The sequence below is a fragment of the Oncorhynchus mykiss genome, chromosome 8 (genome assembly GCF_057628025.1).
Source record: "Oncorhynchus mykiss isolate SJ-2025 chromosome 8, ASM5762802v1, whole genome shotgun sequence".
Classification (NCBI taxonomy): domain Eukaryota; kingdom Metazoa; phylum Chordata; class Actinopteri; order Salmoniformes; family Salmonidae; genus Oncorhynchus; species Oncorhynchus mykiss.
This window is the reverse complement of record NC_143029.1, coordinates 61,089,615-61,116,681: the sequence shown is the minus strand read 5'-3', so window position 1 is coordinate 61,116,681 and position 27,067 is coordinate 61,089,615. Positions and strand designations below refer to the sequence as shown.

At 43.7% G+C, this 27,067-nt stretch overlaps 1 protein-coding gene across 8 annotated transcripts in view; it reads left to right on the top strand.

The window, feature by feature from the left end:
* LOC110530242 (partitioning defective 3 homolog) overlaps positions 1–24,918 on the top strand; it is a 254,199-nt gene extending 229,281 nt beyond the window's left edge. For all 8 annotated transcript variants that reach the window (XM_090182149.1, XM_021613147.3, XM_090182150.1 and 5 more), the window contains 3 exons: positions 4,005–4,125; positions 11,102–11,256; positions 21,970–24,918. In XM_090182149.1, the coding sequence (XP_090038275.1) occupies positions 4,005–4,125; positions 11,102–11,256; positions 21,970–22,378 (685 nt within the window). In that variant the 3' untranslated portion in view covers positions 22,379–24,918. The remainder of the gene's footprint in view (positions 1–4,004; positions 4,126–11,101; positions 11,257–21,969) is intronic.
* The last annotated feature ends 2,149 nt before the right edge of the window (positions 24,919–27,067 follow it).

The window sequence follows — 27,067 nt, the reverse complement described above, 5'->3', positions numbered from 1 at the left end:
TCTACTGGATGTTATCAAGGCTATGCTGCATGTTGTAGGCTTGTTCATTTAGCTGACACGTTATGCTCATAAGTCCCGTGCCATTATTTTATATCATATGGTTTTATAGTAAGAATAATATAATTGAACTTGGCTGAATAAAATAGAAAGGATATTTTTCCCTTTCCAGAGCGAGTGCGCAGATGAAAGTGGCTCTGTTGAGCGTAAAAGTGATCATTTGAAACAGGTCCTATACGGCTAGATTGAGTAATTTGGCAACTTGTGAGAGATACAAACCTTAGAATGTCTTATAAATCAAAACATGTAATGGGGCCTCATGGACCGGCTAAAGGCTGTTGGTGATTTAAGAACGTCGCAAAGAAAAGCTTGCGCTCTGTTCCTTGCCTCAGGCTGCACAGACCGTTCTCTCATCAAGAGATCATATTATCACCCATCAGACTATTCTCAGTGTAATTTTGTCTTTACTAATATGTACAGTTATCATTATTAAATGAGTAGGAACAGGGGCAAGGGGAAAGGTAATCCGTATGCACTCCAATAGCAAATGGAGATCACTGTCCCACTCATGTTGGATAGACCACTCCGGTTATTTCACTGTAATTGAAGGCCTAGCCGCTAGGCCTCGACGTTCTCTCCCAAATCATGAATAGAAAGATTGGAGAATAGCGTAAGGTAACCAGTCCATCCAGAATGGTACAGGCCACACTCAAAGGCGATTACAAGAATTTGTTTGAATTTGGAGTAAAGGCTAGACCAATTATGTACCAAAGACATCTTAAATAACTTTTTTTGTCATGTTTTTCTGCCTTGCGTAATACGTATTTTATAACGGCACAATCTCAATTTTGATTCAGTTTTTTTTTCGCGTTTGGGCATATATAGGTAGGTATATGTGTATGCATAAGCTCTAATATGCGTATGGGTGTTGAATTAATATGCGTATGGGTGTTGAATTAATATGCGTATGGGTGTTGAATTAATATGCGTATGGGTGTTGAATTAATATGCGTATGGGTGTTGAATTAATATGTGTATGGGTGTTGAATTAATATGCGTATGGGTGTTGAATTAATATGTGTATGGGTGTTGAAAGCGCTGTCCATTTCGTGGTGTTAGGCTTTGAAACAACATCCACAATAACCATGTTTTCCACTGTTTCAACCTGTTGTTGAACTTCTTTCTTCAAATCAATCACAGTGAGCTGAGTTTTAAAAGCACCATACTGTTATGATGTGATTTTTGATTGTATTTGCATTGATGTCAGAGTGGAGGAACAGTAGAGCCCTGAGTACCAGACCATTAGGACCTAATGGAGGAAGAACAGAGCCCTGAGTACCAGACCATTAGGACCTAATGGAGGAAGAACAGAGCCCTGAGTACCAGACCATTAGGACCTAATGGAGGAAGAACAGAGCCCTGAGTACCAGACCATTAGGACGTAATGGAGGAAGAACAGAGCCCTGAGTACCAGACCATTAGGACCTAATGGAGGAAGAACAGAGCCCTGAGTACCAGACCATTAGGACCTAATGGAGGAAGAACAGAGCCCTGAGTACCAGACCATTAGGACGTAATGGAGGAAGAACAGAGCCCTGAGTACCAGACCATTAGGACCTAATGGAGGAAGAACAGAGCCCTGAGTACCAGACCATTAGGACCTAATGGAGGAAGAATAGAGCCCTGAGTACCAGGCCATTAGGACTTAATGGAGGAACAATAGAGCCCTGAGTACCAGACCATTAGGACTTAATGGAGGAACAATAGAGCCCTGAGTACCAGACCATTAGTACTTAATGGAGGAAGAACAGAGCCCTGAGTACCAGACCATTAGGACCTAATGGAGGAACAATAGAGCCCTGAGTACCAGACCATTAGGACCTAATGGAGGAACAATAGAGCCCTGAGTACCAGGCCATTAGGACCTGATGGAGGAACAGTAGAGCCCTGAGTACCAGACCATTAGGACCTAATGGAAGAAGAACAGAGCCCTGAGTACCAGACCATTAGGACCTGATGGAGGAACAATAGAGCCCTGAGTACCAGACCATTAGGACCTAATGGAGGAACAATAGAGCCCTGAGTACCAGGCCATTAGGACCTGATGGAGGAACATTAGAGCCCTGAGTACCAGACCATTAGGACCTAATGGAGGAAGAACAGAGCCCTGAGTACCAGACCATTAGGACCTAATGGAGGAAGAACAGAGCCCTGAGTACCAGACCATTAGGACGTAATGGAGGAAGAACAGAGCCCTGAGTACCAGACCATTAGGACCTAATGGAGGAAGAACAGAGCCCTGAGTACCAAACCATTAGGACCTAATGGAGGAAGAATAGAGCCCTGAGTACCAGGCCATTAGGACTTAATGGAGGAACAATAGAGCCCTGAGTACCAGACCATTAGGACTTAATGGAGGAACAATAGAGCCCTGAGTACCAGACCATTAGTACTTAATGGAGGAAGAACAGAGCCCTGAGTACCAGACCATTAGGACCTAATGGAGGAACAATAGAGCCCTGAGTACCAGACCATTAGGACCTAATGGAGGAACAATAGAGCCCTGAGTACCAGGCCATTAGGACCTGATGGAGGAACAGTAGAGCCCTGAGTACCAGACCATTAGGACCTAATGGAGGAACAATAGAGCCCTGAGTACCAGACCATTAGGACCTAATGGAGGAAGAACAGAGCCCTGAGTACCAGGCCATTAGGACCTGATGGAGGAACAATAGAGCCCTGAGTACCTGGCCATTAGGACCTGATGGAGGAACAATAGAGCCCTGAGTACCAGGCCATTAGGACCTAATGGAGGAACAATAAAGCCCTGAGTACCAGACCAGTAGGACTTAATGGGGGAACAATAAAGCCCTGAGTACCAGGCCATTGGGACCTGATGGAGCCCTGAGCACCTGATGGTAGTTAACAAATTGGGTACTACCTAAGCATGTCCAGAGTGCATAAGAGGAGATTACTTTGACTAAACAATTCACATGGAATTTTATTGTCGTCCTGACTGCCGGTGTGGCGGAAATACGGTCACCGCAACCACTCCAATCTTCATCACTGCTTCTGGGACAAGGGCTGCCTTACTGTATAATGCAGAACTTAATATATGCCATTTAGCAGACACTTGTATCCAAAACTACTTACAATCATGCATGCATACATTTTACATATGGGTGGTCCCAGGAATCGAACCCTCTATCCTGGCATGGCAAGTGCCATGCTCTACCAACTGAGCTACAGAGGACCTCTTTCTCTCTGGTCAAGGTCAGTTCAATAAGTATGCAGACGAGCCAGGTGATGTGTTTTAGTGGGCCGTGGTTGTTTATGAGTGTGCTTAGAGACAATGGACGGAAGTTGGTGAGTGATGTGTGGCCTGAGGATGTAGCTTGACTATCGACTGTTCACACTACTTTGCTTTGTTCTTGCCTGTGTCCCAAATTCTCCCTATTCTCTTGACAGTTCATAGGGCTCCTGTCAAAAGTAGTGCACTATATAAGGGATATGGTGCCATTAGGGACGCCATACTCCATGGTTATGAATAATACATTAGTATACATTAGTTTGATTAATATTTGAGGCTTTACTGCTGGGTTTGCGAAACTCTGTCCTTGGGACTCTAAGGGGTGCACCTTTCGTTTTTTGCCCTATCACTACACCGCTGATTCAAATAATCAACTAATCATCAAGCTTTGATTTGAATCAGCTGTGTAGTGTTAGCGCACAAGCCGAAACGTGCGCCCCTTGGGGTCCTGTGGACCGAGTTTGGGAAACGCTGCTCTACTGTGTATTACAGTCCAGTGTCTGGACCATTTCCCAGCTATGCTGATGGAAACAGTCCCAAATGGTACACTGTTCCCTAATGTAATGCACTGTAGGCTCTGGTCAAAAGTAGTGTACTATATAGGAAATGCTGTGCCATTTTGAGACACCGACTTGTTCCAAATGGGCCACCACCATGCTCATGTAGTATTTCCTCTCTCACTCTCAACCCCTTGCAGCAACAGACTAGCGCCTAGCAACCACGACCGGATACAGCGGCTGAGACACGAGTTCCAGCAGGCCAGGGGAGACGACGACCCTGACGACCGGAGACGCACCTACAGCTTCGAGCAGCCCTGGGTGAGTGTCTGAGACCGGGCTGAGAACCAGGTCGGTCCTGCCTGGCTCTCCATGGACCTCCTCCATGGGCCCCCTCACTAACCACCACCACCAACCTCCCCACCACTGCCAGCCTAGGAGGGCTGCTAATACCCTGGCTAGCTGGCTGGCTAGCTGGCTACATCGTGGAGCCTCCTACTACCACTAACCTCACAACCACCGGGCCAGCCCTGAGTATGGACTGTCCAGTATGACACTGACTGAACAACCTCAGCCTGTGGAGCTTCTTCTCATTAACTCCTCTGAGTCTCCCACCTAACCCAGGCTCTTCTCTAATAGGGTTGTTCCATATGATTTCAACGACTGTAACAAGTTTGGCGACTTCGTCTTAAATCAGCCATAAATACACTTGTGACAGGGGGAATGGAAGCTTGTTGTGTCCAACAGGGAGGGAAAATGTCATTCTAGCTTCACAATTTTTGTATTTTTAAAACATTTCTAGCCTGTCTATTTATCTAAAGGGTGTTGTGCTCAACCCGCTCAGTTTTCTACCACAATACACCAGAAAATGAGTAGGACCAGCTCATCTGCTTTTACACTATGATTTGACTATTAGTTCAAAGTCTTTTTTCCTTTTGTTTACCATATTAAAACGAGAGTTCAGTGTAACAGGGTTGACCTTTAAAAGAATCACTAATAACATCAAATGAATAATAATATTCAGAAACAGAAATTACTTTGTCACAGCAACTAAATAACTCGGGCTTTAGAATGATGGTGAAAACGTGTAGAAATGTTGGTGTTAAGTGGAGAAATGTTGGTGTTAAGTGGAGAAATGTTGGTGTTAAGTGGAGAAATGTTGGTGTTAAGTGGAGAAATGTTGGGGTAAAATGGGTAAAAAATCTTCTTAGAAGTCAGAGGGTGTATGGAGGGACATGTCAAAATGCTGAATTTTGGCACTTTAGTGTTTATTAATATTAAAAATCTGATTTATTTAATTATCCATGTGGTATATATTAAAGAGCACTTAATTTAATATAACAGGCTTTTAAAATACAATATTGGCTCACAAATTCTACATAAAATATCAAAGGGATGCACGCAAAAGGCACTCTTTGTGGAGAGACCCAGAAGTGCTCAAAGTTCAAATTATAAAATACTTTGACAATCCTGTCTGTAAGCTTTTAAATAATATCAAACTCAATTTTTTTTTTTTTTTTCAGTGATGGAAACATGGATTTCTCATGTTACGGTGGGGTATGTAAAATGGTCTCCTGAATGTTTTGGCATTCAGGTCCGAAAAGTCTACCACCGCAAACATGTATGAAAGGTTCAAATCAAAAAGGATGCAGTCAGAAAGGGTTTCAAATCATATGGAACGACCCAATAACTCTTACAACAACGGCTGAGTCCCAAATGGCATCCTATTCCCTATTTAGTGCACTACTTTTGGCTAGAGGCCTATGGGACCTGGTTAAAAGTAGTGAACTACATGGGAAAATAGGGTGCCTTTTTTGGATGCAACCAACATCTCCACCTGCATGCGTCTAGGAGCATGTGACCCTCTGGCACGCTCACCTGACCTCTAACCCCACCCGTCACGACCACCACCTCCGTCGCACCACCCTTCTCATCCCATCTGCCATCAATGCCATCTGTTGGTCTGTCTGTCTGTCTCACAAAACAAGGACCCGCCCACCTTCTCAAGGACCAATGGACTCCTGTCTGTGTGTCTGATTGCGGGGGTGCTTTCTGTGTGATAAGAAAGCACCCCCGCAATTGTCGGTTTTTAACTGTGCCTTTTTAGAGAAAAGGTTCGGGCGTTGTGGATTTTTTTGAATTTGTTCTCTTTTTGTTGGCATGGCCACCAAAATAGGATGAGTGATAATTCAAGCAATTAACAATTGGAAATGCCTTTATAATTCTTACAGAATACCTTTCTATGATGTAATTTAAGGTCTCTGGTTCGTAGGTAAAGACTGCACTATGTCCTATTCTTCCATCCATTACACCAGCAGTATGCCTTCAGTATACATTTTACATTCGGTCTGTTACAACGTAAAATTATGAATGATCAGCAAAATAATTTGCCTAATGTTTGAAAGTCACTACTTTTTAATATTTCTAGAATATGTATATAATGTTGTGTCATGTCTTTGTCCTATAACCACTGCTGTGTATATTTAAATAGTTGGCTGTATTACTCCTATACGTTGTTATGAAGTACATTTGTACTAATTCAACTTTCGTCTCTTAGGCCTCTATATACATGTGATGTTGTTTTTAGACTGTCAACATGTACCGTTTTTCTAATCTTTTGTATGGCGTTGTCTAAGGATTGATTTGAATGAGTTTTCTAACAGTTGTAAACGGAGAGCTCATGAACAGACTCCATTTGACCTCTGGGGCTGTATGAATCAGGTGTATCAGAGTGGGAGTACTGAGCTAGGATCATTCACTGTGATCTAAAATGCAGAACTGATCCTAGATCAGCACTCCTACTCTGAGACGATTCATGCGTACGGGCCCTGGGCTTCATTTAGAGGTGATGATGATAAATCAAATAAAAAGTTTGGTCTTGTTTTGAGACACTGAGTGTGCCATGTGTGTGGGGAAGGGCTTTCAAGCTGCGCTTTGTTGCTCTACACAGTCAAGCATGTACATATCGCTTGTGTCCCAAATGGCACCCTATTCCCTGTATAGTACACTACTGCCCAGCGCCTTAGGGGAATAGGGTGCTATTTTGGACTCGGCATAGTCATTAAAGGGGCAATCTGCAGTTGCTTCATCCATTTTTTGACTTCTAAATTAATGATATGTTTTGTTGAAGAATATTACTTATAAATGCCACATGAGCTTAGTTCAACTGTCGTACCCCATCAGAACCCGAAATATAAGCTTGTTTTTCTCCAATGTTTGTAAACAATGTAAATGTAACAAACACTACATAGCCTCAAAACATGGTTTAAACTATACATTTGATATATGGGATGGTTTGTCCTTGCCAGCAGAGCTGTCTGAATTTGAGAGCGGTCACATTTCTCCAGCCCCTACACTCCGCTTTTTACCAAATCACGTTGTTTCAACTGCTGATTGCCGATTTAAAGTCCTTGATAATACCATCACATTGTTTATTTACATTACCGATAGAAAGCAAAGTTACCCTGTTCCCATGACCGCACCATTGAAGGGAGTCAGACATAATTGCCATCACAATTTATTTCTAAATAACAGAATAACCAACGTCTTACAGAACCGCATAGTAATCAACAGTAATTTTGTGTTCTTAGATTTTTTTTTTCTCTGCCATACTGATTGCCAAATTATGGAAAATGGTAACATATGTCGCTGAAAACTCAATTATGCTCCCTGTGCATATAGAGTGTCTTCAGAAAGTATACAGACCCCTTGACTTTTTCCACATTTTGTTACATTACAGCCTTGTTCTGAAATTGATTAAATATTTTTTTTCCCTCATCCATCTACACACAATTACCCCATAATAACAAAACGAAAACAGTTTTTTTAATACTTTTTTACTCAATCATTTGTTGAAGCACCTTTGGCAGCAATTACAGTCTTGGGTCTTCTTGGGTATGACAATATAAGCTTGGCACACCTGTATTTGGGGAGTTTCTCCCATTCTTCTCTGCAGATCCTCTCAAGCTCTGTCAGGTTGGATGGGGAGCGTTGCTGCATAGCTATTTTCAGGTCTCTCCAGAGATGTTTGATCGGGTTCAAGTCCGGGCTCTGACTGGGCCACTCAAGGACATTCAGAGACTTGTCCCAAAGCCACTCCTCCGTTGTCTTGGCTGTGTTCTTAAGGTCTTTGTCCTGTTGGAAGGTGGACCTTAATCCCTAGTCTCTGGTCCTGAGCGCTCTGGAGCAGATTTTCATCAGTAATCTCTCTGTACATTTGTTCCATTCTTCTTTTCCTCGATCCTGAGTAGTCTTGAAGACCCTCCCGCTGAAAAACATCTCCACAACATGATGCTTCCACCACCATGCTTCACCGTAGGGATGGTGCCAGGATTCTTCCAAATGTGACGCTTGGCATTCAGGCCAAAGAGTTCAATCATGGTTTTATCAGACCAGAGAATCTTGTTTCTCATGGTCTGAGGGTTGCCTTTTGGGAAACTCCAAGCGGCTGTCATGTGCCTTTTACTAAGGAGTGGCTTCCGTCTGGCCACTCTACCATAAAGGCCTGATTGGTAGAGTGCTGCAGAGATGGTTGTCCTTCTGGAAGGTTCTCCCATTTACACAGAGGATCTCTGGAGCTCTGTCAGAGTGACCATCAGGTTCTTGGTCACCTCCCTCACCAAGGCCCTTCTCCCCCGATTGCTCAGTTTGGCCAGGCAGCCAGCTCTAGGAAGAGTCTTGGTGGTTCCAAACTTCTTCCATTTAAGAAAGATGGAGGCCACTGTGTTCTTGGGGACCTTCAATGCTGCAGAAATGTTTTGGTACCCTTCCCAGATCTGTGCCTCGACACAATCCTGTCTCAGAGCTCTATGGACGATTCTTTCAACCTCATGCCTTGGTTTTTCCTCTTACATGCGCTGTCAACTGTGGGACCTTGTATAGACAGGTGGTTTGATTTGATTTGTGTGCCTTTCCAAATCATGTCCAATCAATTGAATTTACCACAGGTGAACTCCAATCAAGTTGTAGGAATATGTAGGGTCTGAATACCCAAGTATATCATGTATTTATTTATTTTTATTTTTTATTTAATCAACTTTAGAATAAGGCTATAACAAAATGTGGAAAAACTCATGCACTTGAACATTCATAGTGCAATGCTTTGTTCACAATATAGGGGATAGAGTGCTATTTGGGACGCAGAAAGCATTTGTAGCTGTCTCACTATTAGAGTGAATTGATCAGACTAAGAGGCCCTATACATCAGAACATTAACCCCATCAGTCCAGCCCCACCCACTCCATTCCATTTAGAGTAAGGAGACAGACTCAGCACATAACGTTCAATTAACATCTTCTGTAGTGGCCATAGTGTTCGGTCTAGACTAGTGTCACAAGTCCAAAGAAATAGAATTACACAAGGGGTAGACCACACTCAATATGGCCGCTGGCCCACCGATTACAGAACGCTGACTTGAATGGGAATGTCCGTTCTAGTAATTCTATTTCTATGGTCAAGTCAGTAAGAAGAATGACTTCTCTACATACACAAGGTGAAAAGAGTTCTGGGAATTCCATTCTGGGGCCCATAGGGTAAACAATGAAGGGAGAGTCCCGCCATGTGGAAGCACTGACCCTGTCACTGTGAGTGTTCTTAGCAGGCTTTGATATTACAGGTCAGGCCAGCCCTGTGCATTATCTCCCCTATAGCCCGCTGGGGACTGCTGTCTGGAATCCAGCATGTCTGTAGTTGTGCTGCAAATCATTTCCTTAATGATCTGGTCCTGCATGCTGTTTTGTTAGGTGTTCCTGGTTAGCGGAGGTTAGACAGCTCTACCTCTGATTGCTACCCCTCTGGATGGTATATTTCTCACTGTAGTACTATGGTCCAGAGGAGAGCGGCGGAATCTGGCTTGTATTCTGTAGGGAAGAAACGTTTTGGCAATGGGTACTACCTAAACTCGTCCAATAACAACACAGATTGTCACTTTGCAACTTTTTGCTACGGTGTGCCCTACTGAACACGACCATGGTTTCCTTGGGCTAATTCGATCACAGTGACTGATCGACTGTGTTACTTCTGCGTTGGGGAACCGTTATTGCGGTCATTTACCACACTAAGAGCAGTGCGTCCACGGGGGCTGCTTTCGCCAGCCAGAAGCGTTTATATTGCCTCTCTGTATTTTATTTTAGCGCCTTCCGCGTTCATTTTAATACCTTGATAAGCTTTATAGGTTGTGGTTTTCTAGCTTTGTTTCCTTGTCTTACAAAGTTATTATTTCAAGACACTAAAGGGATCAAGTATATCCAATCACACCATATTGCAAACTGTAATTTACGTATGCAATATGTAATATGCACAGTGAAATTCACATCTGGAACACATCTAGCTAGCGATATGGATGGCGAGGAGCTACCTATTAGGTGTCCATGGCCTGGCTGGCGTCGCCATGGCAACAGAGTGCGACAGCGCGCCCAACAGCCCAGGTTATGCCAATCAATCCCAGATGATTAAAAGGATTCATTAGGTTTAATGTGGGTGTCTCGGAGGTCCTCCCTGCGATGACGGGACAAATTGCTTTATGGCCCTTCCACCACTAGAGCGTGGCACTCTGTATGAATACTTGGCATGGCCCATCAAAGTAATTAGATAGCCTTTGTGTTATGACTGATCCGCAGCCATTACACCCACCTCCTCGCTGATGAAAGATGGGGAAGGAGAAAGAAGGCGTGGTAGTTAGTCATTCCTCGACATGTTTCAATGTGTTCCGTGGAGGATATATGGGATGTGTGACTCAAATGGCACCCTATTCCCATATACAGTGCGCTGGTCAAAAATGTAGGTTATGCTGTAGGGTGCCATTTGGGAGGCATCCACAGTCACATGCCAGGAGGAGCTGGAGATAAGTGAATGACGACGCTGTTCCTCCGTGGCGTGCGCTCTGGCTGTTCAGGACGGTTAATGACCTGCGCTAGGGCGTCGGCTGAGAGGCTTCGTATACACCTGCAGTACTAACATCCATCTCATCTCCGTCCACCCTGCGTCACCAGCATGCTCCTCCGTCCTCCTCTCTGTCTGTCAGTCTAACCTCTGTTTGACCTGGCCACGGTGAAGGACAAGAGCAGGCCATGTCTTGATGGCTCCTGGTAAGTATTGCAGAGCCATATATTTAGAGAGTTTGGCCAACTTTTAGTCCCTTCTATTTATTCATAGATTCACAGATGCACTGTAAATGCATCCTAATACATTTGGTCGAATCTCAATGTCCACACTCTTAAATGTAAGGCTCTGGTGCACTGTATGTGTCGGATAGTTGTGTGTGTTGAATAACCGGGATGTTGGCCCCTCCCTCTTTCAGCCCAACAACACCAACACAGGCCCAAGCCCGTACCAGACAGACGGACAACAGACAGGCCGACACTCTGTGTCTGTAGAGGTGCAGAGACAGAGACAGAGGCAGGAGGAGAGAGACGCCTTCCAACAGGCGCAGAGACAGTACAGCTCCCTGCCACGGTGAGTGAGGGGGTGTGTGTGTGTGTGCATGCGTGTCTGCGTAACAGTGAGGGAGAGAGAACACACATAGGCCACACAATGTTTTCCTCGTTCAACATAATCCCTATATTTTTTCAATTTACATTTGAGTCATTTAGCAGACGCTCTTATCCAGAGTGAATTACAGGAGCGATTAGGGTTAAGTGCCTTGTTCAAGGGCACAACGGCAAATTTTTCACCTAGTCGGCTCAGGGATTTGGACAAGAGATGTTTCGGTAACTGGCCCAATGCTCCTAACCGTTTGGCTGACTGCCGTGATCATGGTAATATGCTTTCATATATATAACATCAGCCTGATATTATCAGTCTACTACATATACAAATGGGTAATTCCTGTCAAGCACAAATCAAATGTTATTGGTCTCACACATTTTTAGCAGATGTTAATGCGGGTGTAGCGAAATGCTTGTGTTCCTAGCTCCAACAGGGCAGTAGGATCTAACAATTCACAACAATATGCATACATCTGAAGTAAAAAAATTGAATAAAGAAATATATAAATATTAGGAAGTGCAATGTCGGAGTGGCATTGACTAAAATACAGTAGAATAGAATACAGTATGTTAACATGATTAAAGTGACTAGTGTTCCATTATTAAAGAGACCATTGATTCCATGTCTATGTACAGTTGGAGTCGTTAAAACTCATTTTTCAACCACTCCACAAATAACGTTCCCAAAGTAAACGGCCTATTTCTCATGACCAGATGCTAGAATATGCATATAATTGACAGATTAGGATAGAAAACACTCTAAAGTTTCCAAAACTGTAAAAATATTGTCTGTGGGTATAACAGAACTGATATTGCAGGCGAAAGCCTGAGGATAAACCAATCAGGAAGAGCCTCTTATTTTGAAACCTCTGTGTTCCTGTGCGTGCCTGTCCTCCATTTAAAGGGATATCCACCAGATTCCTTTTTCTGTGGCTTCTCTAAGGTGTCAACAGTCTTTAGACATAGTTTCGGGCTTTTATTTTGAAAAATGAGCGTGAAGCATCACATTGCGTAAGTGGAGAGGTGGGGGCTCTCAGAGTGAGATGGTGCGCAATTGAGTGAAGCGGCCATTGTTCCTCCCGCTGTTATGGAAAAAGCTACACACTCGGTTGATATATTATCGAATATACTGTATATTTTAAAAACGTTTGACATGTTTCTGTGGACATTATGAAGACTATTTGGAATTTCCGTCTGCGTTGTCGTGACCGCTCATTCCTATGGATTTCTGAACATAACGCGACAAACAAACGTCGGTATTTTAGGTATAAAAATAATCTTTATGGAACAAAAGGAACATTTGTTTTGTAACTGGGAGTCTTGTGAGTGAAAACATCCGAAGATCATCAAAAAAAAATTGTAGACCTCCACAAGTCTGGTTCATCCTTGGGAGCAATTTCCAAATACCTGAAGGTACCAGATTCATCTGTATAAACAATAGTATGCAAGTATAAACACCATAGGATCACGCAGCCGTCATACCGCTTAGGAAGGAGACTTGTTCTGTCTCCTAGAGATGAATGTACTTTATTGTGAAAAGTGCATATCAATCCCAGAACAACAGCAAAGGACCTTGTGAAGATGCTGGAGGAAACGGGTACAAAAGTATCTATATCCACAGTAAAACGAGTCCTATATCGACATAACCTGAAAGGCCGCTCAGCAAGGAAGAAGCCACTGCTCCAAAACCGCCATAAAAAAACAGACTACGGTTTGCAACTGCACATGGAGACAAAGATTGTACTTTTTGGAGAAATGTCCTCTGGTCTGATGAAAGAAAAATATAACTCTTTGGCCGTAATGACCATCGTTATGTTTGGAGCAAAAAGGGGGAGGCTTGCAAGCCGAAGAACACCATCCCAATCATGAAGCACAGGGGTGGCAGCATCATGTTGTGGGGGTGCTTTGCTGCAGGAGGTACTGGTGCACTTCACAAGATAGATGACATCATGAGGAAAGGACATTGTGGATGTATTGAAGCAACATCTCAAGACATCAGTCTGGAAGTTAAAGTTTGGTCTTCCAAATGGGTCTTCCAAATAGACAATGACCCCAAGCATACTTCAAATGTTGTGGCAAAATGGCTTAAGTACAACAAAGTCAAGGTATTGGAGTGGCCATCACAAAGCCCTGACCTCAGTCCCATAGAACATTTGTGGGCAGAACTGAAAAAGTGTGTGCGAGCAAGGAGGCCTACAAACCTGACTCAGTTACACCTGCTCTGTCAGGAGGAATGGGCCAAAGTTCACGCAACTTATTGTGGGAAGCTTGTGGAAGGCTACCTGAAACGTTTGACCCAAGTTAAAACTTCTTATGGCTGCAGGGGCAATATTGACTGGCTTGGATGAAAGGTGCCTAGAGTAAACGGCCTGCTCCTCAGTCCCAGTTGCTAATATATGCATATTATTGTTAGTATTGGATATAAAACATTCTGAAGTTTCTAAAACTGCTTGAATGATGTATGTGAGTATAACAGAACTCATATGGCAGGCAAAAACCTGAGAAGAAATCCAAACAGGAAGTGGGAAATCTGAGGTTGGTTGATTTTCAACCCAGCCCTTATTGAATGCACAGTGGGATATTGGTTATGTTGCATTTCCTAAGGCTTCCACTAGATGTCAACCGTCTTTAGAAACTTGTTTGAGGATTCTGTTGTGAAGTGGGGGCTCATAAGGGCTGTTTGAGCCAGGTGTCTGGTCGATTGCCACAGGCTCTGAGGCGCGGTCACGAGAGAGTTAGCTCTCGTTCCATTGCTTTTCTACAGACCTTGGAATTCTCCTGTTGGAATATTATTGACGTTTTATGTTAAAAACATCCTAAAGATTGATTCTATACTTAGTTTGACAAGTTTCTACGGACAGTAACGTAACTTTTTGACATTTCGTCTGCAACAAGGGAACGCTCTTCATGACTTTGGATTTGTTTACCAAACGTGCTAACAAAAGTAGGTCTTTGGACATAAATGATGGACATTATCGAACTAAATCAAACATTTAATGTGGAACTGGGATTCCTGGGAGTGCATTCTGATGAAGATCATCAAAGGTAAGTGAATATTTCTAATGCTGTTTCTGACTTCTGTTGACTACCCAATATGGCGGATATCTTTTTGGCTCCTTTGTTGTCTGAAAGCTGTACTCAGATTATTGCATGGTTTGCTTTTTCCGTAAAGTTTTTTTGAAATCTATTGTGTAACATGAAGTCCTATGAGTGTCATTTGATGAAAATCATCAAAGGTTAGTGATTCATTTTATCTCTCTTTGTGCTTTTTGTGACTCCTCTCTTTGGCTGGAAAAATGGCAGAATTCTTCTGTGACTTAGCGTTGACCTAACATAATCGTTTGTGGTGCTTTTGCTGTAAAGCCTATTTGAAATTGGACACGTTGGTGGGATTAACAAAAAGATGACCTTTAAAATGGTATAAAATACATGTATGTTTGAGGAATTTTAATTATGAGATTTCTGTTTGAATTTGGCACTCTGCACTTTCACTGGCTGTTGTCATATCAATCCCGTTAACGGGATTGCAGCCCTTAAACAATTTAAAGGCAGTGCTACTAAATACTAATTGAGTGCATGTAAACTTCTGACTCGCTGGGAATGTGATGAAAGAAATTAAAGCTGAAATGAATAATTCTCTCTACTATTATTCTGACAGTTCACATTCTTAAAATAAAGTGGTGATCCTAACTGACCTAAAACAGAGAATGTTTACTAGGATTAATTGTGAAAAACTGAGAAACTTACACAAATGCTTTTCTAGCTTTGACTGTAAAGCATATTTTGAAAATCTGAGATGACAGGATGATTAACAAAAGGCTAAACTGTGTCTCAAAATATTTCACTTGTGATTTTCATGAATAGGAATATTTTCTAGGAATATTTATGTCCGTTGCGTTATGCTAATTAGTGTCAGTCGATGATTACTTTCCCTCATGCGGGATAGGAAGTCACTAGAGGTTAAAGGCAGTGCTACCAAATACTAATTGAGTGCATGTAAACTTCTGACCTGCTGGGAATGTGATGAAAGAAATGAAAGCTGAAATAAATAATTCTCTCTACTATTATTCTGACAGTTCACATTCTTAAAATAAAGTGGTGACCCTAACTGACCTAAAACAGAGAATGTTTACTAGGATTAATTGTGAAAAACTGAGATTAAATGTGTTTGGCTAAGGTGTATATAAAATTTAACTTCAACTGTATGTAGGGCAGCAGCCTTAAAGGTGCAGGGTTGAGTAACTGGGTGGTTAATGTCCTTGATGATCTTTTTGGCCTTCCTGTGAAGGTGCTGTAGGTGTCCTGGAGTTGTGAAACCATAGTCTGGGCCTGCGTCCCAAATGGCCCCCTATTCTCTACATAAAGTACCCTTTATGTAGGTCTGGGCCCTGTCAAAGTAGTCATGATGTAAGGCATAGGTTGCCATTTGCGATGCAGCCAGGCTGTATTGCGTTACCAGCCCCAGTAATCTGACATGATCACACTAATCTGAGATAATGTGGTTACCTTTGATCTATGTGATATGTGTGTTATTACAGGAAGTGGTGTGTCCGTCTGTGGCTTATGATTGGCTGTGGGGTTAGAGGATAGTTCATGTTTGTGATTGGCTGAGGGATTATAGGATAGGTCATGCTTGTGTAGTGGGAAGCTGCTAAATGAGCTTGACTGGACTGTGAATGGTAGATGTTTTGTGGTAGCGATGAGTGTGTGTATGTAACAGTATAATTTTTAAACCGTCCCCTCGCCCATACCCGGGCGCGAACCAGGGACCTTCTGCACACATCAACAACTGACGCCTACGAAGCATCGTTACCCATCGCTCCACAAAAGCCGCGGCCCTTGCAGAGCAAGGGGAACTACTACTTCAAGGTCTCAGAGCAAGTGACGTCACTGATTGAAACGCTATTTAGCGCCCACGCTAACTAAGCTAGCCGTTTCACATCCGTTACATGTACAGGTGTGTGGGGGGGGGGGCAAACTGTAATCAGTTTAATTAACTTTAGGGGGTGGTTTTCCCCAGACCCTCCACAATTACAATACACTAAACTGTCAAGGCCTAGTAAATGTTGAAAACAAGTAGGTCTAACCACATCAAATTGCAAACCTTGCTAGCGACCATAGAAACTGGAGGAAGCATGTGGTCCAGCTGAACCATGATACTGTATGCTAACTAGTACAGTCAGTGGTGAGTTTGAACCAAGAGACACATTTTACAGTAACCTGAGATACACTACATGACCAAAAGTATGTCGACACCTGCTCATTCCAAGATCGTAGGCATATTACTAAGGAGTTGGTCCCCTCTTTGCTGATATAACAGCCTCTATTCTTCTGGGAAAGCTTTCCATTAGATGTTGGAACATTGCTGCGTGGACTTGCTTCCATTCAGCCACGAGCATAAGTGAGGTTGGGCACCGGCGTTACAATTCATCCCAACGGTGTTTGATGGGGTTGAGGACAGGGCTCTGTGCAGGCCAGTCGAGGTCTTCCACACCGATCTCGACTAACCAATTCTGTATGGACTTTGATTTGTGCACGGGGGCATTGTCATGCTGAAAAAGGAAAGGGCCTTCCCCAAACTGTTGCCACAAAGTTGGAAGCACAGAATCATCTAGAATGTCATTGAATGTTGTAGCGTTAAGATTTCCCTTCACTGGAACTAAGGGGCCTAGTCCTAACCATGGAAAAACAGCCCAGACCATTATTCCTCCTCCACCTAACTTTACAGAAGGCACTGTGCGTTTGGGCAGGTAGAGTTCTCCTGGCATCCACCAAACCCAGATTAGTCTGTTGACTGCCAGATGGTGAAGCGTGATTCATCACTCCAGAGAACGAGTTGCCGCTGCTCCAGAGTCCTATGGCGGCGAGCTTTGCACCACTCCAGCCGATGCTTGTCATTGTGCATGGTGATCTTAGTCTTGTGTGCGGCTGCTCTGCCATGGAAACCCATTTCATGAAGCTCCCGACGAACAGTTATTGGGTTGATTTTGCTTCCAGTGGCAGTTTGTAACAGACGATTTGTACGCACTTCAGCACTCGGCAGTCCCGTTCTGTGAGCTTGTGTGGCCTACCACTTTGCGACTGAGCCATTGTTGCTTCAAAACCTTTCCACTTCACAATAACACCACTTACAGTTGACCTGGGCAGCTCTAGTAGGGCAGAAAATTGACGATCTGACTATTGGAAAGATGGCGTCCTATGACAGTGCCATGTTGAAAGTCACTGAACTCTTCGGTGAGGCCGTTCTACAGCCAATGTTTGTCTATGGAGATTGCATGGCCGTGTGGTCGATTTTATACACCTGTCAGCAACGGGTGTGGCTGAAATGGTCAAATCCATTCATTTGAAGGGGTGTCCACATACTTTTGTGTATGTAACAGTAAATCCCCCGTATGCTCTCGACCCTACATTCTCCAGTCAGCAATGACTTATCACCAAGATGTAATCTCCTAGTCTCCGAGCTAGTACTTCATCAATGCTGCTTAATCCTCGGTTGTTGATACAGAATCCCGCTTGTTAAATATTTGAAGAAGCAAATCCGTTTTAAAGCGGAGATTTATTGTACCAATGTCTCCGATGCCTGGTCAAAGAAACATCCTGTGGCTTTGTGGTGTAATTTCATTGTAATTCTATTAAGGCCAGTTGTTTGGATAAACCTGTTTTGTATTATTTTAAGAATCTGATTGTTTACCTTCAAAATGCCATTGGATGACCAGACCACAGCCTTGGAGTAATATGGGGCCTGGTATCAGCTTGTGTGATTTTGATGGATTTCATATGGCCCCAGACACACACACACACACACACACACAATTGCTGTCGTTGGTTGAATGGCTGAATCATGGCCTATGCCTTCAAAAACAGCTTTCGTTTCAGATAAAGGTCAGTTTCCTCTTGGGGAAGCTTTGATAAACAAGGGGTTCCAATTCAAATGCATCATTTGTTGTTGTTGAGAGCCCATATTGATATTGATATTCATCAATGAAACAGCATTGATCACACAGCAAAAGTCGTGCCATTTACAGCAGGACCAAAGGGCCTCCCATTGCAACAGCTGCCGTAGCTTTGGTCTCTTTAGAACACTGACTGTCTAAGTGCGTCCCAAATGGCACCCTATTCCCCATATAGTGCACTACTTTTGACCAGAGCCCTATGGTTGTGCACTGAGGGAATGGAATAGTGTGCCATTTGGGACATAGAGAATGTCACTAATGCCACATGTTCCTCCTCCATCCCTCCTCTCGCTTTCTCTTTTTACATCATATGTACAGTACTGGCACAATATTTAATGGAGAAGAGATAGCTGGTTTACATTACTCACAGAGAAACGGCCCAATTGTCCTTTTATGTCAATGAAATGAAATCATATGTGGAGGATGAAGAGACCCCTCTTTTGAAATTGGAATTGTTCAACCAGGGGTTTAATGTAGATAGTTGGGTTTGTGTTTCAATGTACAGTACCTGTCAAAAGTTTGGACACACCTACTCATTCAAGGGTTTTCTTTATTTTCTACATTGTAGAATAATAGTGAAGACATCAAAACTATGAAATAACACACATGGAATCATGTGGTAAGCAAACAAAGTGTTAAACAAATGAAACAATATTTTCGATGTTAGAATCTTCAAAGTAGCTACACTTTGCCTTGATGACAGCATGAGGTTGTCACCTGGAATGCTTTTCCAACAGTCTTGAAGGAGTTCCCACATATGCTGAACACTTGTTGGCTGCTTTTCCTTCACTCTGTGGTCCAACTCATCCCAAATAATTTCAATTGGGTTCATGATAGTTCGACTAAGTGCAAACCAGATGGGATGGCGTACTGCTGCAGTATGCTTTTGTACTTGTGCTGGTTACGTGTGCCTTGAATTCTAAATAAAACACAGACAGTGTCACCAGCAAAGCACCATCACACCACCTCCTCCATGCTTCACTGTGGGAACTCATCGGTCCAAATGATAGATTTCCACTGGTCTTGTGTCCATTGCTCGTGTTTCTTGGCCCAAGTAAGTCTCTTCTTCTTATTGGCGTCCTTTTAGTAGTGGTTTCTTTGCAGCAATTCGATATTGCAGTCCTGATTCATGAAGTCTCCTCTGAACAGTTGATGTTGAGATGTGTCTGTTACTTGAACTCTGCAAAGCATTTATACCTCTGCAACAGAGGTAACTCTGGGTCTTCCTTTCCTGTGGAGTTCCTCATGACAGACAGTTTCATTATAGCGCTTGATGGTTTTTGCGACTGCTCTTGAAGTAACTTTAGTTTCTCTTTGCTTATTTGAGCTGTTCTTGCCATAATATGGACTTGGTCTTTTATCAAATAGGGCTATCTTCTGTATACCACCCCTACCTTATCACAACACAGCTGACTGAGATTGATTGGCTCAAACACATTAAGAAGGAAAGAAATTCCACAATAACTTTTAACAAGGCACACCTGTTAATTGAAATGCATTCCAGGTGACAACCTCATGAAGCTGGTTGAGAGAATGGCAAGAGTGTGAAAAGCTGTCATCAAGGCAAAGGGTGGCTACTTTGAAGAATCTCAAATATAACATTTGTTTAATACTTTTTTTGCTTATTTCATAGTTTTGATGTCTTCACTATTATTCTACAATGTAGAAAATAGTAAAAATAAAGAAAAACCCTTGAATGAGTACGTGTGTCCAAACTTTTGACTGGTGCTGTATGTTATGGGTTGAAAGAAAGCATATCTACACGGAACAAAAATAGAAATGCAACATTTAAATTGTTGGTCCCATGTTTCATGAGCTGAAATAAAATATTTTTTTCCTTACGCACAAAAAGCTTATTTCTCTCAAATGATGTGCACAAATGTGTTTACATCCCTGTTATTGAGCATTTCTCCTTTGCCAAGATAATCCATCCACCTAACAGGTGTGGCATATCAAGAATCTGATTAAACAGCATGATCATTACACAGGTGCATCTTGTGCTGGGGACAAAGGCCACTCTAAAATGTGCAGTTTTGTCACAAAACACAATGTTTGGAGGGAGTGTGCAATTGGCATGCTGGTTACAGGAATGTCCACCGGAGCTGTTGCCAATTGAATGTTAATTCCTCTAATTTCTCTCAATTTCTTTACCATTTTTGAGAATTTGGCAGTACGTCCAACCGGCCTCACAACCGCAGACCACGTGTATTGCGTCGTATGGGCGAGCAGTTTGCTGATGTCAACTTTGTGAACAGACTGCCCCGTGGTGGCGGTGGGTTTATGGTATGGGCTGGCGTAAGCTACGGACAACAAACACGATTGCATTTTTATCGATGGCAATTTGAATGCAAAGAGATACTATGAAGAGATTGTGAGGCCCTTTTTTTAAAAGGTATCTATGAGCAACAGATGCATATCTTTATTCCCAGTCATGTGAAATCCATAGATTAGGGCATGATTTATTTATTTAAACTGACTGATTTCCTCATATGAACTGTAACTCTGTAAAATCAATGAAATTGTTGCGTGTTGAGTTGATATTTTTGGTCAGTATATTTTTAACTGGTCATCTTCACACAAAGGTCTGGTATCACACACATTTTTCATTATAGTGGTTCTTCAAATGATTCTTCAAATACAGAAATAATATGGTTTCTTCTTCACAGTTGGTTGATAAATCCACTAATTATGCATGGCTCTGAGACAAAAGCCTGTTAGTTGCAGACCTGGGTTCAAATACTATTTGAAATCTTTCATATACTTTGAGTGTTTGCTCTATCCTGCCTAGAGTGCCAGGTGGGTGGGGTTTACAGTTTTGGCACTATTCTGTTGGTCCATCAGACAAGCTCAATCAAGCACAGATTAAGGATTTGAAATTATTTCAAATGGTGTTTGAACCCAGGTCTGGTTTGTTGATGTTATTCAGTCTATTCCATTTCTCCTGCCCCTGAGATAAGCAGTGCTCTAGGCCTGAACACTCATGCATATCATATGGGCTGAACACAGAGAGCTCACAAAGTGCCCAGTCAAGCATGAGTCGGGGTGATGTCACACACACACACATCTGCAGGGCTGACTGACTGTATGTTGTATGGAAGAAGGAGGCTGACAGCTCCTCCTTTTTAAATACCATGTCAGATTTCTACTGTGAAACCGTCAGAGTGACATAGTGGGTCCGGTTGAGTCTCATTTGCAGCACGGCTGCTATTACTGCCTGTCAAACCCAATGGGCCGGTCTGTCCTTCACAAAAGGGTTATATGGATGGAAATGGCTGTGTCACTGTCCCTCTAGGTTAATGTGTTTCTATGTTTTTATTGTGTGCTAAATTGCCTATTGGTTATGGGTGGTGCTGGGCTTTGTCTGGCCCGGCCTCTCTCTGTGGAATCTCCTCTTTCCGAGTCATTGCACCCCTTCTCTTTAAAACCCTCTTAACATCTTCACTCGTGTCTCACCCGTAGAAATAGCATCACCACTGGCACACTCTAAATGGCAGCCTGTTTTATTCCCATGGGTACAGTATAAATAGACACCAGTCCAGTCCACCCATTATGGGATTATTGGCTTGAATATGGAATCCCATTCTAGTCATTCTATTTCTGTAGTCTCACCTTTTCTCTCACTTGCTCACCCTTCTCTTTCTGAGTCAATGCACTCTTCCTCTTTAAAACGCTCCGTTCACTCGTGTCTCGCACTTCCTTTCATTCACGCTTTCCCTCTCCCTCCACAGGCAACCCAGGAAGAACCCCAGCTCCATCTCGCAGGACTCCTGGGACAAGGTCTACCCGCCGGGTGATGGCTTCCAGACGGCCAAGGAGAACCCTCGCTACTCTAGCTACAAGGGCTCCAGAAACGGCTACCCGGGGATGAGCGGCGTGAATGCCCGCGTCCTCCTGGAGGCCCAGGAGCTGCTGAGGCAGGAGCAGAGACGCAGGGAGCAGGAGGCCAAAGGGAAGCAGCTACTGCTAGCGCCCCCGCAGGAACACCCCGGGAACAACACCTATGACGGGTACTCGGCTCACAAGGACCCTGTTTCGCCTAAGGGTCCCTATAGACAGGACGTACCCCCCTCGCCCTCCCAGCTGGCCAGGCTCAACAAGCTGCAGGGGCCCGAGAAGGGAAGGCCCTTCTACTCCTGAGGGAACAGAGGAAAGGGGAAGGGACAGGGCTTCCAAGAGGAGGCCACAATTGGTGGCACTGGATATGGACAACTTGAGGAGCTGCTTAGCAGCAACTCCTGAGGAGATAGGGACAGGACAGACAAGAGGGGCCACTGTTGTGGAAGATGTGGACAACTTGAGGAGCTGCTTAGCATAGAATGGGGAAGCTCCTTCCACTCCTGAGGGGATAGGGGTAAGGATAGGGACAGGCAAGAGGGGGCCACAGTTTGAGGAGCTGATTTGCCGAGATTGATCTAAGAAGAGTTAGGGACTGCACAGTGGGTGTTTGAATTAATGGCTTACCCTGGATGTGACCTCTTAGTCTTCCATTCAGTCCTAGTCAGTCATGTTCCCCTCCTACAGACTGTTTGTTGTTAAGTGAGACTTTCTGTATTTATGGTCACAATGCTTTCTGGGTAGTAGTGTTGTGTGATTCACAGACATCTGTTACCCTCACGCTCTGACAATCAAACAGATAGGCAAACGGCCGTTATTTTAAGCCATGGACAAGTGTGTATGTGTGGGTGTGTGTGCATGCGTGCATGTGAGAGAGGCCGTGTGTCTGAATGTGAGTGAGCGATGTGCGAGTGTGGTGTGGTCTCCATCATTGACACTTCCATTGTGGTCTGGTGGTGTTAACCATGGCTCCTACATGACCTGTCACCCCTGCCCCTTGCCCACCCCTGGGCTGCCTAGACAGTACTACTCTAACACTAAATCAAAATAACAATGCTGAGCTTCTCTCAGTATTCTATTTATCTGTTTTAATCGTTTTTGTCTTTATGAGAAGCCCCTTCAGTAGTCCCCAGAGGGTTCGAGAAAAGAAAGAGGGAGTGGAAAGAGAGGGAGTGTGTTAAAGGAGGGGGAGAAGGAGGGCATAGGCACTGGTTATTAATGAAGGCCCCTCATAAATGATTCATGTGTGTGTCGTCTCCACAGAGAGTGAGAGAGAGGTCTCTGATCCACTGCCTGGCCTCTCTGCTCTGGGCACGGCTAACCTGGCCTGCCTGTCTGCCTGTCTCTGGCTCCATCCTCTCCTCCTCCCCACCTCTCCTCTTCCCCCGTCAGCCCTGCACTGAATTTTTCATCACAAGCCACCTGCTGCCTGCCACAGCCAAAGAACAGAACACAGTCGCAAGAGGCTGTTCCAGAGTGGAGGGCCACATCACGGTTTCGCTCCACAAAGAAACAGAAAGAGAGACAATCGGAATACTGATGCAAGATTTCGGTTTAATCGACCCATCTTCCTTTGTTAATAAAAATATGAAATTGTGTTTGAGTGGTAGTTGCGTTCAGCTGCCGTATAGCTGGGAACTAGTGAGTCACTCTCCTCTTGTATATAATGGGCCTTTAATGTGACGATGCTCGGATGTCTATGAAATGTACAGAATGGTGGAGATGAATGCAACCGAACAAAGGAGAGTGTGGTGAACACACAAAAGGGGAAAAAAAGAAAATGACTGGCGTATGTACTCTGTCGCCTCGTGGTATACTATAACAGAAGTGTCTGGCACCTCGCTGCTTTGGAGATGTGCTTCAATGTGTTCTCCCTACGCCAAGTACAGTCATATGAAATGCATTAGCTTCCATTTGTGAGTTAACGCGGTCTGCGTCCCAAATGCCACTCTGTTCCCTACATAGTGCACTACTTTTGACCAGATCCCTATGGTTGAGCTAAATAGTTTGAGTGCCATTTGGGACTCAGGCCATGGTGTGAGAGAGCGAACTCCCTGTATCAGCTGTTGAACATGTCTAACATGGAAATAAGAGTGTTATGTCGTCTGCTCTGCAGTACTTCGCCAATGTCTGCAGTCTGGTGGGAATCTGTTGTGTGGTGTCCATTGCTAGCCTGGTTCCAGATCTGTTTGTGCTGTCTAGTTTACGTCTACGGTCATCGTTGTTAACAAGGGTGTAGGATGAAGTTCCCTCGGCCTAGTCGCTGATCTTGGGTTAGTTTTGCATTTCCCCCACTAATGGTTATGATTGGGGGAGGGGAAAGCTGATCCTAAATCTGTACCTAGGGAAAACTCGAGCCCGGATGCAGTTAACAAGATGGCACAAACAGACTTGGGACCAGGCTAGTTCATGGCTAGGTTCAGAGGTCTATAATAAGTGCCTGAGGAGGGAAAACAATGTGGTCAGATCCTTTTTGTAGCTAACTGACACACCAATACAAGTATTTTTCACATACCGTTTGAATCTCTTCGGTACAGTATGTCATGATTGTTTTGGGGTACTTTTGTTTCCCTGAAAAGCTTTCGTTGTTTGGTTCTAGTTTTTTTTTACAGTGAAAGTTAAAATAGGCCTCTGCGTTAGGGGATCAGTCTATTTGTATCCCGTCTGACTTCACAATGCTGTATGTATGTATCATGACGTTTAAAGTATAAAGCTATTGTAAGCACAGTGCAATTGTTTTTCAGACTTTGACCTGATGTATTTAGAAATGTATACAGACCTTTTTCCTGTACATATCACATTTAAAATAAAAGGAGGGTGGTTTCAACCTGTTTACAACTGTCTGTCTGGGATGTATTCTATTCTTCATCCTGTCCTTTTGAAAAATGAACTGGCAGTGGTGTCAGGTTCAGGAATCCTCATTAGTAGCAGTGAGTCTGGTTTCATCCACTCTTGAATCTTTAATAGGCTTTTGCCTATTTTATCATTAGGCTATTGTAGTTCTTAGCTTCAAATCTTGAATTTGAATAGAGCTCTGTGCATATGTATGTCCCTGTATGGTTGTGTGTGTATGGTTGTGTATGTGATTTTGTGTATATGCCTTAGTGCCTGCGTGTCCGCATTTGCATCGTCAATGCAGTTCGTATGCTTTAGTAATCCCTAAATCCCTGTGTTTCCTGTTGTTAATTGTAGTCATTCTTATTGTCTCTCATAAGGGACTTGTTGAATGACACTGGCTACTGTGTGTGTTACTAGGGTTAAAGTTGACATTCTAAACAAGTACCATTTAAGCCATTTCAGCCACGTGGGGGGGGGGGGGGCTCTCTTAAAACGGAGAGATGAGAGCGGAGGAAAAAAGAAGTGGAAGGAAAGAAATCCTTCCATCTCATCCTGTTCTTTTATCTTCATAGCTTTGTGTGCTCTTTCATTGAGTGAAGAAATAAGCCACAGAGAGCGCCGTGTCCTCATGCTGTTGTCTACGCCTCCGGCCAGGGAAGGAGTTGTCGTCAACCTTCAGTCTTTTCCTGTTTGACACTTCTACAGGAAACCGAAATATGTATTATTGCGTAGCTCAGGTCTGTTTGATCCCCTGCTATGGATGTGTCACGACAATGACTGACTTTGTTGTTTAGTATATGAGATGAGACTTTCACACATTATTTTGCTTTATTTTCAAACGCAGGACTGACTACTGGGTCGTATTTACTAGGAGCCAAAAGGAAGCAAACGGGACAAAACGAGGAGGGACCTACCTGGATTTGCCTATTAATGGAAAACTTTCCACATTTTGTTAGGCTACAGCCTTATTCTAAAATGGATGATCCCCCCCCCCCCCTTATCAATCTATACACAATACCCCATAATGACAAAAAAATATGTAACATTTACATAAGTATTCAGACACTTTACTCAGTACTTCGTTGAAGCACCTTTGGCAAAGAATATAGCCTCGAGTCTTCTTGGGTATGACGCTACAATCTTGGCACACCTGTATTTGGGGAGTTTCTCCCATTCTTCTCTGCAGATCCTCTCAAGCTCTGTCAGGTTGGATGGGGAGTGTCGCTGCACAGCTATTTTCAGGTCTCTCCAGATATATTTGATTGAGGTAAAGTCCGGGCTCTGGCTGGGCCACTCAAGGACATTGAGACTCATCCTGAAGCCACTCCTGCATTGCCTTGGCTGTGTTCTTATGGTCTTTGTCCTGTTGGAAGGTGAACCTTCGCCCCAGTCTGAGTTCCTGAGCGCTCTAGAGCAGGTTTTCATCAAGAATCTCTCTGTACTTTGCTTTGTTCATTTTTTCCTCAAACCTGACTAGTCTCCCAGTCCCTGCCGCTGAAAAACATCCCCACAGCTTGATGTTGCCACCACCATGCTTCACCGTAGGGATGGTGCCAGGTTTTCTCCAGACGTGACACTTGGCATTCAGGCCAAAATGTCTTATTTCTTATGGTCTAAGAGTCCTTTAGACACCTTTTGGCAAACTCCAAGCTGGCTGTTATGTGCCTTTTACTAAGGAGTGGCTTCCGTCTGGCCACTCTACCGTAAAGGCCTGATTGGTGGAGTGCCGCAGAGATGCTTTCCCTTCCTGAAGTTTCTCCCATCTCCACAGAGAAACTCTGGAGTTCTGTCAGAGTGACCATCGAGTTTTTGGTGACCTCCCTGACCAAGGCCATTCTCCCCCGATTGCTTAGTTTGACCGGACTGCCAGCTCTAGGAAAAGTGTTTCCAAACTCATTCCATTTAAGAATGATGGAGTCCACTGTGTTCTTGGGGTCCTTCAATGCTGCAAAAATGTGTTGGTACCCTTCCCCAGATCTGTGCCTCGACACAATCCTGTCTCAGAGCTCTACGGACAATTCCTTTGACCTCATGGCTTGGTTTTTGCTCTGACATGTACTGTCAACTGTGGGACCTTATATAGACAGGTGTGTGCTTTTCTAAATCATGTCCAATAAATTGAATTTACCACAGATGGACTCCAAGTTGTAGAAA